This window comes from Neurospora tetraspora, assembly GCF_033439725.1.
Source record: "Neurospora tetraspora strain CBS 560.94 chromosome Unknown B0H65scaffold_5, whole genome shotgun sequence".
Lineage (NCBI taxonomy): Eukaryota > Fungi > Ascomycota > Sordariomycetes > Sordariales > Sordariaceae > Neurospora > Neurospora tetraspora.
The window spans coordinates 1,274,558-1,291,302 of NW_026944387.1; the positions used below are offsets into that span (position 1 = coordinate 1,274,558).

A 16,745-nucleotide genomic window follows, 5' to 3' on the forward strand; every position below is an offset into this window, starting at 1 on the left:
TCAAGTGAGCAAACTTGACCGAATCTCCTGCGGGTTACGATTTCAACTAGCGAGCTTCTCCTCCGGCTTGATTCAGATTCAGCGACGCCAAAGCGGGAGGTATGGCGTCCTTGCGCGATCGACATCAAATCAGCACGCATGTCTGAAGATTAAACAGCCACTTTGGAAGTCGTGCTGGCGATCATCGAGAAGTCCATGTGCCTACCCATTTACTTGCCGCTCCGGATTCCGATGATGATTCAGAATGCATGAAAGTCGCAAAGCCCAATGGGATTTCTCATGAAGCGCATTCCACGGATCCACACGGTTCCTGCATTGGTCTTGTACAACGACACGCGGGGGTTGTGTTACCTCAATTCACGATGGGATGGCAATTTCAGCCCCAGTGCCCAGGTCGCGGGATTGAAGTCGGGATGACTTTACAGCCGCCGCCGCATGTTGATTGCTTGCGGTTCAACCCCGCTCGGTTGTTAATATCAAAATCATGGGGAAGGTGGCATGCGAGATCTTTCACCCCAGGAAGATCGGAGCAAACGCCATTTGTGTGTGGAATCCCCATCGTGACACGGCAGAAATCCAATATGGGGAAGGCGAATCCAGCCATGAGCATCGTGAGAGTTTGCATTCACCGGGGTATCCGAGCACTGTAGAGAATGCATGTGCTCTTGATCAAGAGCTAGAGTGATATTGCCGAATCCGGCCGATGGCACATCGACGTTGAGTTCTCAGGTACCAATATTGATCATGGTATGGCTTTGGCTCTGGGCTTGAGAAGGAACAGGAATATAGCTCCAATACCTTGCCTCGGAACACTGGCCGGACTTAACAGAGAGCACATTCCATAACCACAACACCACAACACCACGACGCGTCAGACGGAACGTAGGGACAACTACATTCCATCTTCCCCTCCTCGCCTTCCCAACGTCTGGCTCAAAACAAACATTGCCTCTACTCTAGGCGACTCGATGATGGCACTCATTGGGACCAGTATCATGACTCAAGCTGTTTTTTTTTTCCCTCCAACTTTGGTAGAGGTACCAGACCCAACATCAACCTCATCAGCTACGCCTTTTTGGCCTCCACATAACATACCCCCTACTATACCTCCACCGTCCAAGCTTGATACACCATTGGCACGGCATGCCAGAGGGCCCGCCGCGTTCCGTCACGGTGTAGTCGCAGTCGCAGTCCCCTGGTCGGGCGTTGATTGCTTCTGTGAAGGTAGGGTAGGTCTCGGTGTGGGAGCAGGCGTGGTGGATGGGGCCTTGGAAGATTGTCCAGCACATTTTGCTGTAAGGTAAGTCGTAGGTATGTATTGAGGCGATGATGGTGTTGGGGTATCACTGGTTGTCTTGTTTTGTGCAGGATGAGTCAGGTAGAGGTAGCAGCTGGTCATGGTTAGTTTCGGCTGTGGGGATACTTCTTGACTGTTGGACGTACCTCGTTGTTCTCCCAAATATGCACAACAAGAATGTGAGGAACGGGACTTCCGGCCTTGACGGCAGTCGGTCGGCAAGTCTGTTCGCCGGTGCGAGTGAGCCTCGATCTGAACTGGGAATTTTAGAGGTGTGCTTGCGAATACCAACACTGAACGCCTCCACAGAAGAGTCAATTTTCTTGCCACTCTGCTCAGTAACCATGGTTCTATAAGTTGTTATAACACAAGTTGGTCGACATGAATATTGAAATCTACATAATGACACAACTATCATCAGTGCAAAAAGCGTTTGTTAACCATGTGTTGCATTGTCCACTCCTCTCTTCTCTTCATTGTTCGGCTTTTCTTGCACCTGGAATAGAACGTCCTTCTGCTTTGTCGTCCAGGAACACAAAGGGTGATGATAACCAGTTCATTGTAGTTTTTGTGCAAACCCACAAAGATGACCGTTGGGGACATGGGGGACGCATTATGTCAACGACGGGACTCAATCAGAGGATGTTGTGCAGACACTCGTGTTTGGTGCTGAGCTTTCTTTGGACTCTTCCTGTAAACTAATGGAACTTGAAATTGAGATTCAAATGACATGGATTGGTTCCCTTACCAAAATGCGTGGCTGAAGGGACTACGACCGCGACAGCTTTCGTTGTTGTCGTCATATCCAAATACATCCTCCTGTTGCTAGACCACCTCGATCATGTTCAGGTCCGGCTTATAAGAGAAATGATAAGTTACCCATTCAACAACCAATCACAAGGGCGTGTGGCTCAGTTGGTAGAGCGTTCGCTTAGCATACTTATAACATTCTTATCTTCAGATTGTCTCTTGTATGCGAAAGGTCCTGGGTTCGATTCCCAGCTCGTCCATTTCTTTTTGGGTTTTTCTTGCGCCCTTAATTAAGGTCCTCCCTCCCCTGCACCGTGATAGTTTTTTTTTTTTTTTTTTTTTTTTTCTCCTTTTTGATCCTCTTGCGCATCAAGGTAAGATGATTCAAGGTCTTCAGATTCGTCCAGAAATTTTTATGTTGAATGCCTCGTTGAATGAAGAGAAGGAGGATTGCACATGGATGACGATAATGGTTGCGTGGTTGACAGAAGAAACACGACCAGAAAACAAGTTGTAACTTCAAAGTCCAAGCTGCAACAAACAGTCATGCTTGCTTACATCTTCCGAATCCCCTCGTGTCATTCATTGTTCGGGTGCTCCTGTCTCTTTGGCGATCTCTCCGTGCTTTCCGTGAATAACGCTCCTATATTTCGGCACATTCATTAGGTTGCTAACCGTAACTTCTCTATTGTGTCGCTCCTTCTCTCCTCAAATCGACGTGCGCTGGCATCATCTGCAATCACTCGCCTTTCCATTGACCGGCCGCTGGAAGAAGAAATGGGGCGAACCTGGTAGGAAGCTGCTTCTGTGATTATATTTTATCTTCACCACTGGCTAAATAAAGCCTGAAAGATCGTTTCGCGCATTATAACCTAGCAATTGTATCGCAATGGATGAAGGTTTGGTTGTCGAAGTTGCATGTGTCAGTCAAGTGAAGAAACTCTGGAGTTCTGAATGGAACCCAATGAATCGCTTCAAATAAAATTGTCCCATGACCATAACCATACAAAAAAAAAATAACCAGACAATGAATGTCATAGAACTGGTCTCCTGGTGCATCCATCCTTGGAGAGAAAACAAGCAGAACAAAAAGAGAAGTGGAAATGTCGTGAAAAATGCCAAAAAAAAAGAAAAGTTCTTATGATCCGACCCAGGCTCGATCTGGGGACCTTCAGTGTGTTAGACTGACGTGATAACCAACTACACCATCGGACCAGTTGTGGATATTAAATTCTAACAGGTTCAGTATCATATCAATCAACCCACAAATGTGGTCCACGTAGTACCTTTTCATTTCTTGATCGTCGACACCGTGAAACAACTTCGCAAGAAGAAAGCATCGATAACTGTCGCTAACTAACAATGAATCAAATCGCAATACCCCGCATGCTTCTTTTATTCACTCATTCAAAAAGTAGGAACAATCCTCGTACTCATCCTCCCCCTCTCCCCCGTACCATTCGCCCCGACACCGGTAGTACCCAACCTAAACGCCCTCAACGAGTTCGTCGACAACTTCCTCGCATGAGTATGACTCCTCGCTAGCTCTTGCCCCTGCGCTTGCCCTTGTTCCTGACCCGTGGACTGCCCTGGTACCGACCTCATACTTATCGTTCTACTCAACGCCCGCTGCCTACCCGTAGGCATACCGTTATTGCTCTGTACAGAAATAGATGATGGAGCAGGCGGCATCGTAAGTCCCTCTCGACCGCACGTTGAGTTTCCCCATCATCACATTCATCGCAGTCGCAGCGTCAACGGAGGCAGGAGGAGGCGGAGTGGGTGGTGCTCGGAGAGGATATCGCGTGTCGTGGCTGTGGACGCCATGACCGCTCGGCAGGACGGGGAAGGGCGAAGAGGAAGTGACTGAGAAGGGAAAGCATCATGTTTTGGCTTCATGTCTGCATTTTGTTATCTACTGTTGCTTCAAGTTCAAGTGAAGCCTGTCGTGACTGCCTTCCACATGTTTGTCTATTTGTAGATATACATCATGTGGAAGGTAGGTAGGTACGTCTTGCGATGTTGATGGAAAAGTGGCCAACGCCATACGACTTGGTCAGGCAAGTGAAGACTTCCATTTGGGAGTTGAGATATTCGAGCGTTCAGCAGTCCCTTGGCTCTGTGCGTTCCTGTATTCTTGTCCTTGAAACTGTTGAGACACATCCTCAGTAATTCGGCTTCTCCATGGTGACGGGCCTGGTCCCTCTCCTCTCACTCACTCCATTCTGGCCTCCAGTTGCCGTCTCTACCGTTTGTACAAAATCCGCAGCGGTGACTACTGCCGAAGGCTCGAGTGCGCCTGCTGCGTGGTAAGTCATGGTTAACATGGTAGGTTGAGAGGGCTTTACAGATCGTGAGTACCGATTCATACTTGATGGCTCATTCAGCTCGTCCATCGCGACTTCACATTTCACAAAGCATCAACCCCTCGGACACGTCTACAATTACCCGTACATAAGGCAACGGACCCCAGGTTAACGTCGAGCAAGTTGTTCTTGGAAACACCAGCGACGAAATCGGCCTCACCACTTCATAACGTATACACATATTTTCAGGTACCGAAACAATGTCTTGGGCATCATCTCGTCAGTCGTTCGGTTCTTCATCCACCCCATCTCCTCCCCCGTGGCTCGCCTTTTTATCCGCCTCATCCGTCCCATCCGTATTTCACCCGGAAGCAATCTTTCGTCTCCGAACTTGCTACGGAGGCCTGAGTCCGCCTTGGGATATTTATGAAAATAATCGGCCCTTTTGTACGGTTGACCAAGGTGCGCTCCTTCTCGACATCGGCTACCATGTACGACGATTCGAAACGCCACACAGGAGCGCCGATCTCGTGGTTACAGTTGGCGAACACGGCGATCTCTGGCTCCCCACCGATATGATTACGGAGTTGTTTTCGGTCGTGATCAACCCCGAAACCTACTTACCTCTCATACGTGTCGGTCAAAGCCTACCAACATACAGCGCCTTCGTCGCTCACCATGAAACCCGAGGCCGTCTACCTGGATTTCAAGGTCCTGATCCCCCTATATTCCAAGGTGAATGGATCAACTCGGGACAGTCGGTGGCCCTGATGCCCGGCCGAGACTACAGGCTCACGGTGAAGACTCGACATCGCGGAGTGAAGGTTGGGTATACATTTGACGTTGTATGGGAGGATGAACCCATTTGGAAGATATTGGAGAAGCTCAAGTCGACATTCCTGAAACACAGGCAAGACTTGTTACCTGGCCCAACGTTCGATCTACCTGGTTACCTCCGGGTCTCGAATGTTTACTGGGGTGGCTCGGAACATCGCCGCATAGGCAAAGAGGCTATGGTAACGAGTGGTACCACCATCGGCGCGGACTCGTGCAAAAAAGTCGCCATCAAGAGATTTACCGAGTCCAATCCATGGGCCAATCGAAAAGCAGCCCAAAACGAGATCAAGCGACTACAATTGATGCAGCACGTGAGTTCCCACATCGTATGGTCACTGGGAGTTGAGCAGATCATGCTAACAACCTGGTCTCATATTAGCCTCACATCGTCGAGTACCTGGGCCACGATTTGAACTCGTTCACAAACGACGTATACTTGGGCTGGATGGGCGGAAGAGATATTGAAGGCCTGAAGTTTGACATCACACGCCCTTTGGTACCGAAAGACTTGTGGAGTTCGCTTTTGTTGCAGATGACCTTGGCACTTGGTTATCTGGCGGCAAGGAACATTGTCCACGAGGATGTCAAGCCGGGTAACATTCTGTACAAACGATTCCGCAACGGCCATGTCAACTTTCGACTGGCTGATTTCAGCAACAGTGGAAGATCATGGGTTGGCCAAGAGGGGTTTTTCAGGCCGCTATTTCGTGCACCCGAGTGGACGGACTTTGTCGACGAAAAAGAGGGCGGCACGCAACCGTCAGCCGATGTGTGGGCGTTGGCCATGACTATGATATGTGTCACCAAAAGACCGCATGCAACGGTTATGCCGCACGTGTGGGATAAGGTGGACCAAGGGTTCTTCTCGGAAGCTGTCGAGGCAGCTTTCCAGCAAGCCACCGGTGAAGTATCCAGCTTTGAGAATCAGAAGCTGGGGTTACTGCGGCCTATGCTACGCCTAAATCCGCATGACAGGGCCAAGCCTCGTGATATGTCCGTTTGCATCCAGAAGCTCATGGGCATTACAGCACAAAGACGTGCTGCTGCGGTTGCCGCGGCTGCTGTGGCTTCCAATCTCCGGAGGGATCTCGAGATGGGAAATCCTGAGGTTGATGACTCGGCTCTTGTTGTGGAAAGCCCTCAGGTTGATGACTCGGCTCTTGAGATGAAAGATCCTCAGGTTGATGTCTCGGTTGTCGAGATGGAGAGTCCTCAGCATGATGGTTTGGGTCCTCAGCATCATGGTTTGGGTTGGTGAATCGGCTCTTGAGATGGAATGATATGGAAAAGGATTGATTGCCGGGAGTTCTGGGGGAGATTGCTTTCTTGTTCTGATTCTGATGGGGAGAAGGGGACCATATATCTTTGCTGGAGGTGATTCTGGTGTAGCGCTCTGGTTCAACCGCATCATGACCACAAACGTTATGAAGCAGTCTAGGCAGCGTCGTTCAAGTATAACAGGCGGAACATAATTTGACATAAAACATTGGATTTTCAAGTGAGCTTCAGGTGTTCAGGTAATCGTACTCACAACATTGTGGATCGGACACCGTTCAATCTTGTATACGGCAGTACGGCACCAAGTTGCACTCGGCTGATTTAAGACGGACCGGCGGTCGGGGAATGGCCGGAGTGGATCCCCGGACACCGGGAAACGGGGATGCGGTCCCGGCTCCGGATATCAACCGCAGAAGTGGAATTTCCGGTCCGGTCCGGGGCAGTCGCGCGCACATATGAGGCCGAGAGAGCACCGGCACCGAGGTGCAACAAGCAACAAAACAAGGCAAGCTGGAGATCGCAGCCCAATTTCGGCGATCTTGCCGGCTTTCCGTTCCGTTCCGTTCTGTTGACCGCGCTTCCATCCTCGATCACAGTTTTGTTATGGGGTTGCAAGAACTTTTTTTTGGACTTGCTCAGCTGAATGGAATCGATTGCCAAGGTGGACACCAAAGCAGGCCAAGCGGCCAAACTTGCAGATGCTGTGGGGAAGAAGGGGCGGCAAGCTCCAATCACTGGATCTGGAACCGAGAGAAATGCGGGGGAGGCCCGAGTGTTCTTTCCAGTTGGTGTTAGCGGCTGGCCGGCGAGCCGACTATTTTTTTTTTTGCCGATGTCTTCTTGATTGTGATCACCGATCTTGGGAAGTTTTTCAAGAAAGAGCTTGTGGCCTTGTGAAAGTTGGAAAGTGTGTAGTTACACAGCGTTGGCGAGTGAGGTCACGACTCACGGGTGCCAGCCACAAAGACAAGATGGCGGCCTCTCATGTTGTCATGTTGTCAACTTGACATGTTCTCTTCTTGTCACATTGTGCGAGTGGTGATGTTGGGTGTGTTTTGTTGTGGAGTTCGATTGGAGATGCGCTTGCCCCTGCCCCTGCGCATTAGGTTGCTTCTACTGTGGGGAATCAGATGCATCTGAATGGAGGTTTCTCAAGGTACGTACCAAGGCGGTGAGCGGTGGACTGTTCCTGGCGACCGAGTTGAAAGCTGGCCCGGAAAGGCGATCGTGAGTTTCCTTCTGGAACAAACACCAAAGAACGTGCAAATTTAAACTTGATCAGTTGCTCAGTGTCTGGATCAGTCATCTCTTAAGTACGTAGGGAGATGATGTGACCTGTGACATCCATTTGTTTGAGAATGGAAGTAAAATGGAAGTCAGGGTAGCCAGTCGACCTGACACTTTTCCGGCCTAGGTTTCAGATGCACCACAGGTGTACTTCAGAAAGGCCCCCCGCTGTGAATTTTGCACCACGGGCATTCTTCCAACCAGCCGCCATTACAACCAACGATCCTCACACCACAAAAACGATCGACTTTGAACTTTGTTTCTTGACCAAAGAGTGTTGGTATCGACAACAAGACCGTCGACGAAAACGGTCGTTGCTGGTCGTTGGTGTCCGCGAACAGCCAAGCAGGGAGAGAATCCCCGAGCGAAATAGGTGAATAGATACATACCTACGTCAATACTGCACACAACGCTGCACGGCGCACTCCCCCTCCGCCTCTCCTCCAGTAACAAGCCAAAAGCTGCATCGAATCGTACCAAACACTGGTGTTGGTGCACAAAGTATGACAGGACTTGACGAGGTTGCAGGGCCACCTTTCATGCGCCCATTTGATCGAGTTTCGCAGGGCAGGAGTGTTGCTTGAGACTTTCCATCCGCTTCAAACGGAGCAAGAGCTGCCAGACCAGAATGCCAGACCAGAGTGCCAGGGCTTCCAGGGGTACAAGGTTCCATGCGAGCGCGACCGTGCTGCCGAACGTTTACGTATCAAGTTGGCTGGCCATTTTCTTTGGCATCTCCAGCTCCAGCTTTTCTTTTTTCGTGCCCGTGACGTCGGTATTCCCACTTGTGGTCACAAACCAACCAACAGCATCGCCAAAAGGTCCAACCACCCTTGACTAACCCCCCCGGGAGCCTCAAGAAGGGCCAGACGCCGTCGCCCGCTACTCGCGCACGCTTTGCAACAACCTCATCCTCTTTTCTTCATATATAACCTGCACGTCTACCGATCGAAGCAACGAGCACTACCACCACACTTGCACTGACGAGTGGTTGCTGTCGCCCTCGCCGAACCGATCGCCATTATGGCTCCGTCCGCCACCCCGCCCGCGCTCGCCGCGAGCGGTCCAACTCTGTTCGGCATTCCTATGAAGCAGGCTTCATTGATCACCGTAGGAGACCTGTCCGGCTTCGTTCGTCAAAAGGCGGGAGATTTGCTAACGCGACCGAACGTGTGTTGTAGTTGACATTCCAAAACTCGGCACTTATACTGGTATGTGTACCTTGCTGGCCAAGCTGGCGCGGATGCCCTCAGTGGCGGTATCGACTAACACCACGGTCCGAACAGATCATGCACTATTCGCGAATCATGACACCACCTGGCGACCATCGATACTTTGCCTCGACTGCCGTCCTCCTTAACGAAGTCATCAAGCTCGCCATCTCTTTGACCTGCTCCATCTACGAAGTCTCGAATACCCTAGCTCCGCAAACACCTCTGACGGTCATCCTGGAACAAATCTACAACTCGGTCTTTGCTGGAGATGGATGGAAGTTGGCTATTCCCGCCGTGCTGTACACGCTCGAGAACACGCTGCAATACGTAGCTTTGGGAAATCTGGATCCCGTCCACTTCCAGATTCTCTTTCAACTCAAGGTATGTGCCCTGATGCGTTGGGTCACGAGCGCGTTAGAGGGGACAGAAACTGACACTATTTAGATCATCACTACCGCCTTCTTTAGCGTGGTTATGCTCGGCCGCACACTGGGCATCAAGCGCTGGCTATCCCTCATCGTGCTCACCTTCGGCGTTTCCATCGTCTCCCTCCCATCGTCGAACGACAACTCCTTGACGATCCACGACTTCAGCGACCACTTCTTCCCTCGATCCGTCCACGAGCTGGGCCAAGCCGCTGGCGCGACCTTTGATGTGGCGCGCGAGTTGACAAAGAGGGGTATGGAAGGCTTGGCTACGGAGCTCACCAAGCGCTCGGCAACATACGAGGGTATTAAGGAGGACCTAGATGGCGGCCGCTTGGTGATGAACTATTCCGCTGGACTGACCGCCTGCCTGGTCGCTGCTGTCGTCTCAGGCGTGACCGGTGTCTACTTTGAGAAGGTTCTCAAGGACTCCTCGACCAACGTGTCTGTGTGGACTCGGAACATCCAGCTCTCCTTCTATTCGCTTTTCCCCGCCCTTTTTGTCGGGGTCATTTACAACGATGGCGAGGAGATCGCGAAGCACGGGTTCTTTGATGGGTACAACGGCATCGTTTGGACGGCCATTGTCTTCCAGGCAGTTGGGGGGTTGCTATCCTCCATCTGCATCAACTACGCCGACAACATCGCCAAGAACTTTGCTACCAGCATTAGCATCGTCATTAGCTGCGTGTTCAGCGTCTTCTTCTTTAACTTTGATATGACCTCTTCGGTATGTTTTTGCTCCCTGCAATGGACTCTACCCGCCTGGCGCTAACTCCTTCTCTGCAGTTCATTATTGGTACCGCCCTTGTGATCGGATCTACCTACCTTTACAGCACACCCGACAGGAAGCGGTCTCGACCTCCTCCCATTAACATTGTAGACTACGAAAAGACCACGATCGATCGTACTCCGAGATTGTTGGACCAGAACCTGCTGAATGTCAACCCGATGGATTCGGCCAAGGCAACCTCAAGACCTTCCTCGCCATCACCATTAGCACGTACACCATCGTCTAGGGGCAAGTTGTTGGACGAGTGAATCTAACGACGGTACACGAGCGAACAAATAATTGAACGTGGAAGCAACCCACGTTGGGTGCACTCTGGGGAACGGCTGCAAGGTGGGGAAAGTGGTCGTCCGCCCAAACAAAAACAAACGACATGCCGAGGCTACTAGGCAATGGCTGCTTTGATGTTACAGGCACTCTGGAATCACCGCATGTGTTCCTGTTTTGGGAACTTGGGATTGATGGAGGCTTCGTTATGATGGCATGAGCAAATGAGAGATACCAGGACATGAACTTTTTGGGTTTGTATATGCATCTGCGCGAGCAGAACCGGCGCTCTGGATACACGACCGATGCTTAGAGGGAAAAAGGAGTTGGAAGAAAGAGGATCGTATTCGGGTTCGGCGTGCGCAGGTTTCTCTTATTCCAGGCATGGGAGGAACCAGATGCCATCGTTCACAACAAGAACCTTGAAAAACTGGAAGGGACTTGCATGTAGTCTTACACTACATTTTGTATACAAGTATTCTTTTCTCTCACTTCACGCTCCTATGATTGTCCAGTCCTGTCATGAGCCAACCTGAACTTCGGTGCTCTTGGATCAAGCGAGGAGGTCAGTCGCCTCATGCAGTTCACCCGTCAAATTCAAAGTCTGGCTGGGCAATCTTTTAGTTGGGCATCCAGTACGGAAGGAGCGGTGGGCAATTTCCAAACGGCACCTCCTGATCGGTGTCGCGAGGGAAGGCACGTCGTCGGGCCCTCGCTGCTTGATGTGACTGCCCGCCGCATCGGCAGTCCGCGGTTGGTCCCGGACATCTCTCACTGCCTCTTTCCGTCCATGGCTCAACTGTTCCTTCCGTCTTCTTACTAAATATTTTTCACTGCGTCACGCCGGCGAGTGCTCGAAGCTCCTTCCGTTTCTGGGAGTGGCTTCCATCTCAGGGCTTCGACCACGCACAGAATTGTGTCAACTCAACCCCGCCTCGACCCCCAAATGAGCTTTGTCTGTATAGCTTCACTTTCCATCGCTCGTTACCACTTCGCATTACTTGCTGTCGTTTGTTCAAATCCGTCGTGCCATCGTTGAACCCCCATCGATCACAACGTGAAGCAACCATGACGGGACGTTGGCGCGAGTCGGCGCGCGAAAGAATAGCCCAAAGACAGCGAGAAAGACACAGATCCGATATCCTCGATGACCGCGACGAACTTGCCATGTCTCCTCGTCCGGGCTATTACCCGGAACGCTATCGTGATGAACACGACCGTGGACAGCTTGGGCCACCAACAAGCTACTATGCCGAACCACCTCAGCCATATGCAGACGAGCTAGACAATTTCGGTATGTTATTGAACTCTACGCCATGGCTTTCTGCCAGAGTCTGACAAATCCCAGATCGCCATTTTCTTGCCCATCCTGCCCCGCAAACTCGTGACGACGAACAATATCAAATTGCGCTCTCGCATCTTAGCAGACATGCCCGGCCTCACATCTCCCCCGGATACAGCTCGTATATGGACGCCACTATGTCCCAGTCCATGTCTGCTGGCCCGCCTACCTCCACCATGGTACCTGTTACCGATGATCACCTCATCCCGACTCCGAGGACACTGGAAATTATCAGCCGTGAACCAAATCATCGCCTCAGGGAACTGTATGGCTCACACCAGCAGCTAACGCCTCCGATGCATTCCGGTTGGTCTTGTTCCCCCATCAGATATCTTGTGGTCGGTCTGACATTGCCCAGCAGCTTCATACGCACACAGCCCCGCGAGTCAAGCGCCCACCAAAGACACTCTTCATAGCCTCAGTAGCTCCAGTCCTACCATACGAGCCAGCGCGCACAAAAAGCAAAGTGCCTCTCGACGCGCCCGTCAGATGTCGTATGTGGTCGAAGAACCCATGGAAGCATCTCAGTCATCCCAGCCATCCCTAGCTACCCACACAGATTCTACTCAGTCGACCCCAATTGTTCACGGTATACGGCTGGTGAGTGTACGACAGGCCTTGCCAAGCAGGTTTCAGGAAGTCTTCCCTTACGAATTGCTCAATGCTGTACAATCGAAATGTTTCGGAGTTGTCTATGGGTCCACCGACAACGTGGTCATATCTGCACCGACAGGAAGCGGCAAAACAGCCATCCTGGAACTCGCCATCTGCAAACTTGCTCTTGATCGAGGCAACGAGAACTTCAAGATTGTCTATCAAGCTCCCACCAAAGCTCTTTGTTCCGAGAAGGCTAGGGATTGGGAGAAGAAATTCAGCCATATGGGCTTGAAATGTGCTGAGCTGACCGGCGACACCTCCCAAGCCGAGATGAGGAGAGTCGGGGAAGCTTCCATTATTGTCACCACTCCCGAGAAGTGGGATTCCATAACACGCAAGTGGCAGGACCATCGCAAGCTTCTCCAACTTGTCGAATTATTCCTCATCGACGAAGTTCACATCCTCAAGGACGTCCGCGGTGCTACCCTTGAGGCTGTGGTGTCGCGGATGAAGACTATTGGGGCTAATGTTCGTTTCGTTGCACTGAGCGCCACTATTCCCAACTCAGATGACATTGCAAAGTGGCTGGGACGTAATCACACGACTCAACAGCTCCCTGCTCACCGTGAGGTCTTTGGTGAGGAATTTCGTCCTGTCAAGCTGCAGAAGTATGTCTACGGATACGAATGCAATGGGAATGACTTCATCTTTGACAAGTTTCTCGACTCGAAACTCCCCATGCTGCTCTCTAAGCACAGTCAACGGAAACCGATTCTGGTCTTCTGCTTTACGAGAAAATCATGCGAGTCTACGGCCACCATGCTGGCGGAGTATGCCTCGGCGTTGTCAGAAACTAACAGCCTGTGGCCGATTCCAAAAAAGAGAATTCCTGTTGTCAGCCGCGAACTGCAGGAAATTGTTCAGTTTGGTGTTGCCTTCCATCATGCGGGTCTTGACGTCCAAGACAGAGTTGCTATTGAGCAACATTTTCTGAGAGGGGATTTGAGCGTCATCTGTTGCACATCAACGTTGGCCGTTGGCGTCAACCTCCCCTGTCACACGGTCGTCATGAAAGGGACCGTCGCTTTCATGGACGACAAGCTTCAAGAGTACTCGGATCTCGAGGTTATGCAGATGCTAGGACGAGCGGGCCGACCGCAGTTTGATACCAGCGCTACCGCTGTCATTCTGACGCGTGCTTCAAACAAGTTACGCTACGAAAACATGGTCTCCGGTCGGGAAATACTCGAAAGCACCCTGCATCTCAACCTCATCGAGCACCTTAACTCTGAGATATGTCTTGGAACAATCAGTGATCTTTCTTCAGCAAAGTTATGGCTTGGTGGGACATTCTTGAGTGTTCGTCTCAGACGAAACCCTGATCATTACCGACTTACAGGTGACATCTCGAATCCTTCCCAGATCGACGACAAGCTCGAAGAGATTTGCGAGCGTGACATAAAGCTTCTGCAGAACACCCAGTTAGTGACTGCAGACGCAAAGTTCAAGTGTACAGAGTATGGCCGTGCAATGTCCAAGTACATGGTGGAGTTCGAGACGATGAAGTTGATATTGAAGATTCCGCGAGCTGCTGGCATTGATGCCTTGGTATGGTTATCTTCTCAAAGATGTTTACAACAAATAGCTAATTCAATTGCAGATCACTGCTCTCGCTGAAGCAGTAGAGTTCAAAGAGTTTCGCATAAAACCCGCCGAAAGGACACTCTTCCGGGAGATCAACAAGAACCCGCTCATTATGTATCCAGTGAAAGAGCAAGTCCAGCATACTCAACACAAGATCTCCCTGATTGTGCAGGTTCATCTTGGGTGTGTTCAGTATCCAGATTCCACTGAGGCGTCCAAGCTCAGACGACAGCTCATGATGGAAAAGAAGATGATATTCGAGAGACTCCAGCGCCTTGCACGTGCTGTAATTGATTGCAAGGGGTTTGATCGTGATGCCCCCGGAGTGAAGAGCGCTTTGGAACTGGCTAGGGCACTTTCAGCCGAGTCTTGGGAAGGTCGTCCAACACAACTCACCCAGATTCCCAACATTGGTCCAGTTGGTATGAGGAAGTTGGCAAGCAAGGGCATTCGGACAGTGTTGGAGCTTGCAGAGAAAGAAGGCATTGAACTCGAACGGCTCATGTCTCGGCAGCCGCCATTTGGAAAGAAGCTGAAAGCAGATCTTGACAAGTTCCCTCGTCTTGATATTGAGGTGTCGGTCGTCAAATATATCACCCCCAAGAGGCGCAATGAAGACGTAACACTCAACGTTCAAGCCACACTTCGATACCACAACCAGAACGGCCCCCCAAACTGGCTGGGCAGGTGCCCGATGCTTACATTCATGATCGAGTCTTCAAATGGGAATCTGCTATACTTTTGGCGCGGAAGTCTCAGGAAGATCGACAAACAGATCGGGCTCGTACTTCCATTTCCTGTTCCGTTAAAAAGTCCGGATGAGCGTATTATCTGCCATCTCAGCTGCGAGGAAATTGTTGGAACACTCGTCTCGAAAATTCTGAAGCACGAGGTACCCCTAGCAGCTTTTCCATCCCAGCAGTCTCGGCAGGGCAGAACAACTCCCACAAACGGAGGGCAAACGCAGCGGCTATTGAAGGAAACAGCCGAAGAATACCTGGATGATGATGGAATAGACGACTCGGACCTGCTCCAAGCAGCTGATGAAGCAACTTCCTGTGCTCCTGCCATTCATGGAGCCAAGTACGAATCAGAATCAGATCCCGACGAGTATCCTGAGGTGGAAGAGCTCATGGAAGTTGTGACCCAAGCGAGCGAGCCAGCGCATCAGAAATTTGATAGGCATCTGGCTGCGAATGAGGCCGATGACTCGGGAGACATGGAGAACAGCCAGATACTAGACCGTGAGCCTGTGCAATTGCCAAACGGTAAATGGCAATGCAACCATGCTTGCAGTGGAGGAGCACCTACGAAATCGGGGAAGCCTTGTACCCACAAGTGTTGTCAAGAGGGCATCGAGAAGCCAAGAAAGCGACCTACCAAAAAGCGGAAGGAGATAGAGCAAGGAGATCAGAAGAGCGAATCTCAGGGCGTACTGACTCAATCGTCTTTTGACGCGTTGAACAAGATATCATCAGCGGGAAGTCAAGTGGCCGTCAACAAGACAATCCCACGTGCCGCGACCAAAAAGGAGGCATTCGAAAAGCCCTATGAGCCGGTTAACAAGAAGCCCAAGTTGGAACTGCCCCTGCAGAAGCAAACCATCGACGGAGTTGATTTTGATTACATCGACCTTTCGTTTGATGATGACGAGTTTCAAGATATTGCGGCTGGCGTGCAGCGAAAGACAACCGCAACAACCACCGCCAACCAGGGGCAACGTACCAGCATTGACAGCCAATCTTCACACAATGAGGCTTGGGGAATTATTCAGACCCAAAGTGAAGATGCAAGAGGCCCTGCAGCGTCAACGCAGAACATGGTGGCAGATCAGAGCATCATGTTTCCATTGCCAACCCAAGTCTATGGGGATGACCCATTTGACGCGGGCGATCTCGCAATCCTCGATGGCATGATGTTGGAAGCAAGCAACAGACACACAACCAAATCGCCCTTCAGCATTGGCGGAAAGGATCAAGTCTTCTATCAGACTCCTTCCAGTCAGTCTCTCGGACCTGGCATGAACTTGCCCGATGAACTCGTTCCGCTCAATCCACAGTCCGCGGGGAACATCAACCAGTCAGCCACCGTGATTGATCTCGACTGGGACGACGTGCCCATGGGAGGTAAAGATGCTACGCACGATGACCAATCTGTTTCTTACACCATCGAAGCCCCTTCTCCACACGGATTTGCCCATGGCAGCCCCCAGACCCCCAACGATGTCAAGAGTAATGGGGCCAAAGACCAGAAACCAAAGATAGAGGGTGAGCCAGAGTGGGTATCGACCATGGACCCTGACATTATTGACATGCTTCGAGGCTTTGTAACATTTGTGTGAAGGAAAAGGGAAGTTGATGTAGTGTAGGATGATGGAGTGCGGGTTGCTGCTTTTGCTGGTGTGTTGGCTGGCCCTTTTGGTACGGTGATTTCTGCTACTTTATTATGCTCACATGTTTAAAGGTACTGGGGAAATGGTATTTCCAGCAGAGGAAAATGTACTTCTAAATCCTCGTGATAGTTGAAGGGCGATGTTTTGCTAGTGGAGGTGTATTGATGAGGCATGTCCTGCCAGCATGTGTGCAATCGCGTGCTCCTCTCCCTTCCAAATTCTGGATGATGTGTCACTCAACATATTCAACATATGTAACCGTGTTGTATGCACACGGCAGTGAATGCTCGGGGATCTTCAAGTACGGATCGTCGAGGTT

General features: G+C 50.9%; 3 protein-coding genes and 2 non-coding genes across 5 annotated transcripts; 4 read left to right on the forward strand and 1 right to left on the reverse strand.

The window, feature by feature from the left end:
- The first annotated feature begins 2,197 nt into the window (after positions 1–2,197).
- Positions 2,198–2,307, forward strand: B0H65DRAFT_t281. The gene has a single exon. It is a non-coding gene; the product is annotated as a tRNA-Ala (tRNA).
- An 881-nt stretch (positions 2,308–3,188) lies between these two features.
- On the reverse strand, positions 3,189–3,262 carry B0H65DRAFT_t335. Its single transcript has one exon. It is a non-coding gene; the product is annotated as a tRNA-Val (tRNA).
- Positions 3,263–4,231: 969 nt separating this feature from the next.
- Positions 4,232–6,760, forward strand: B0H65DRAFT_575864 (kinase-like domain-containing protein; the record flags this gene model as incomplete). Its single annotated transcript, XM_062830634.1, has 3 exons — positions 4,232–4,356; positions 4,871–5,501; positions 5,570–6,760. 3 exons carry the CDS (start codon positions 4,232–4,234, stop codon positions 6,446–6,448), a joined length of 1,635 nt encoding a protein of 544 aa, XP_062680350.1. The 3' UTR covers positions 6,449–6,760.
- A 2,018-nt stretch (positions 6,761–8,778) lies between these two features.
- Positions 8,779–10,435, forward strand: B0H65DRAFT_443377 (nucleotide-sugar transporter-domain-containing protein; the record flags this gene model as incomplete). Its single annotated transcript, XM_062825633.1, is given in 5 exon segments — positions 8,779–8,925; positions 8,937–8,966; positions 9,042–9,350; positions 9,414–10,124; positions 10,184–10,435. The coding sequence occupies 5 exon segments, from the start codon at positions 8,779–8,781 to the stop codon at positions 10,433–10,435; spliced, it is 1,449 nt and encodes a 482-aa protein (XP_062680351.1).
- A 962-nt stretch (positions 10,436–11,397) lies between these two features.
- On the forward strand, positions 11,398–16,518 carry B0H65DRAFT_223271 (putative HFM1/MER3 protein). Its single transcript, XM_062822082.1, has 4 exons — positions 11,398–11,745; positions 11,800–12,099; positions 12,152–13,998; positions 14,051–16,518. Exons 1-4 carry the CDS (start codon positions 11,520–11,522, stop codon positions 16,373–16,375), a joined length of 4,698 nt encoding a protein of 1,565 aa, XP_062680352.1. The 5' UTR covers positions 11,398–11,519; the 3' UTR covers positions 16,376–16,518.
- The last annotated feature ends 227 nt before the right edge of the window (positions 16,519–16,745 follow it).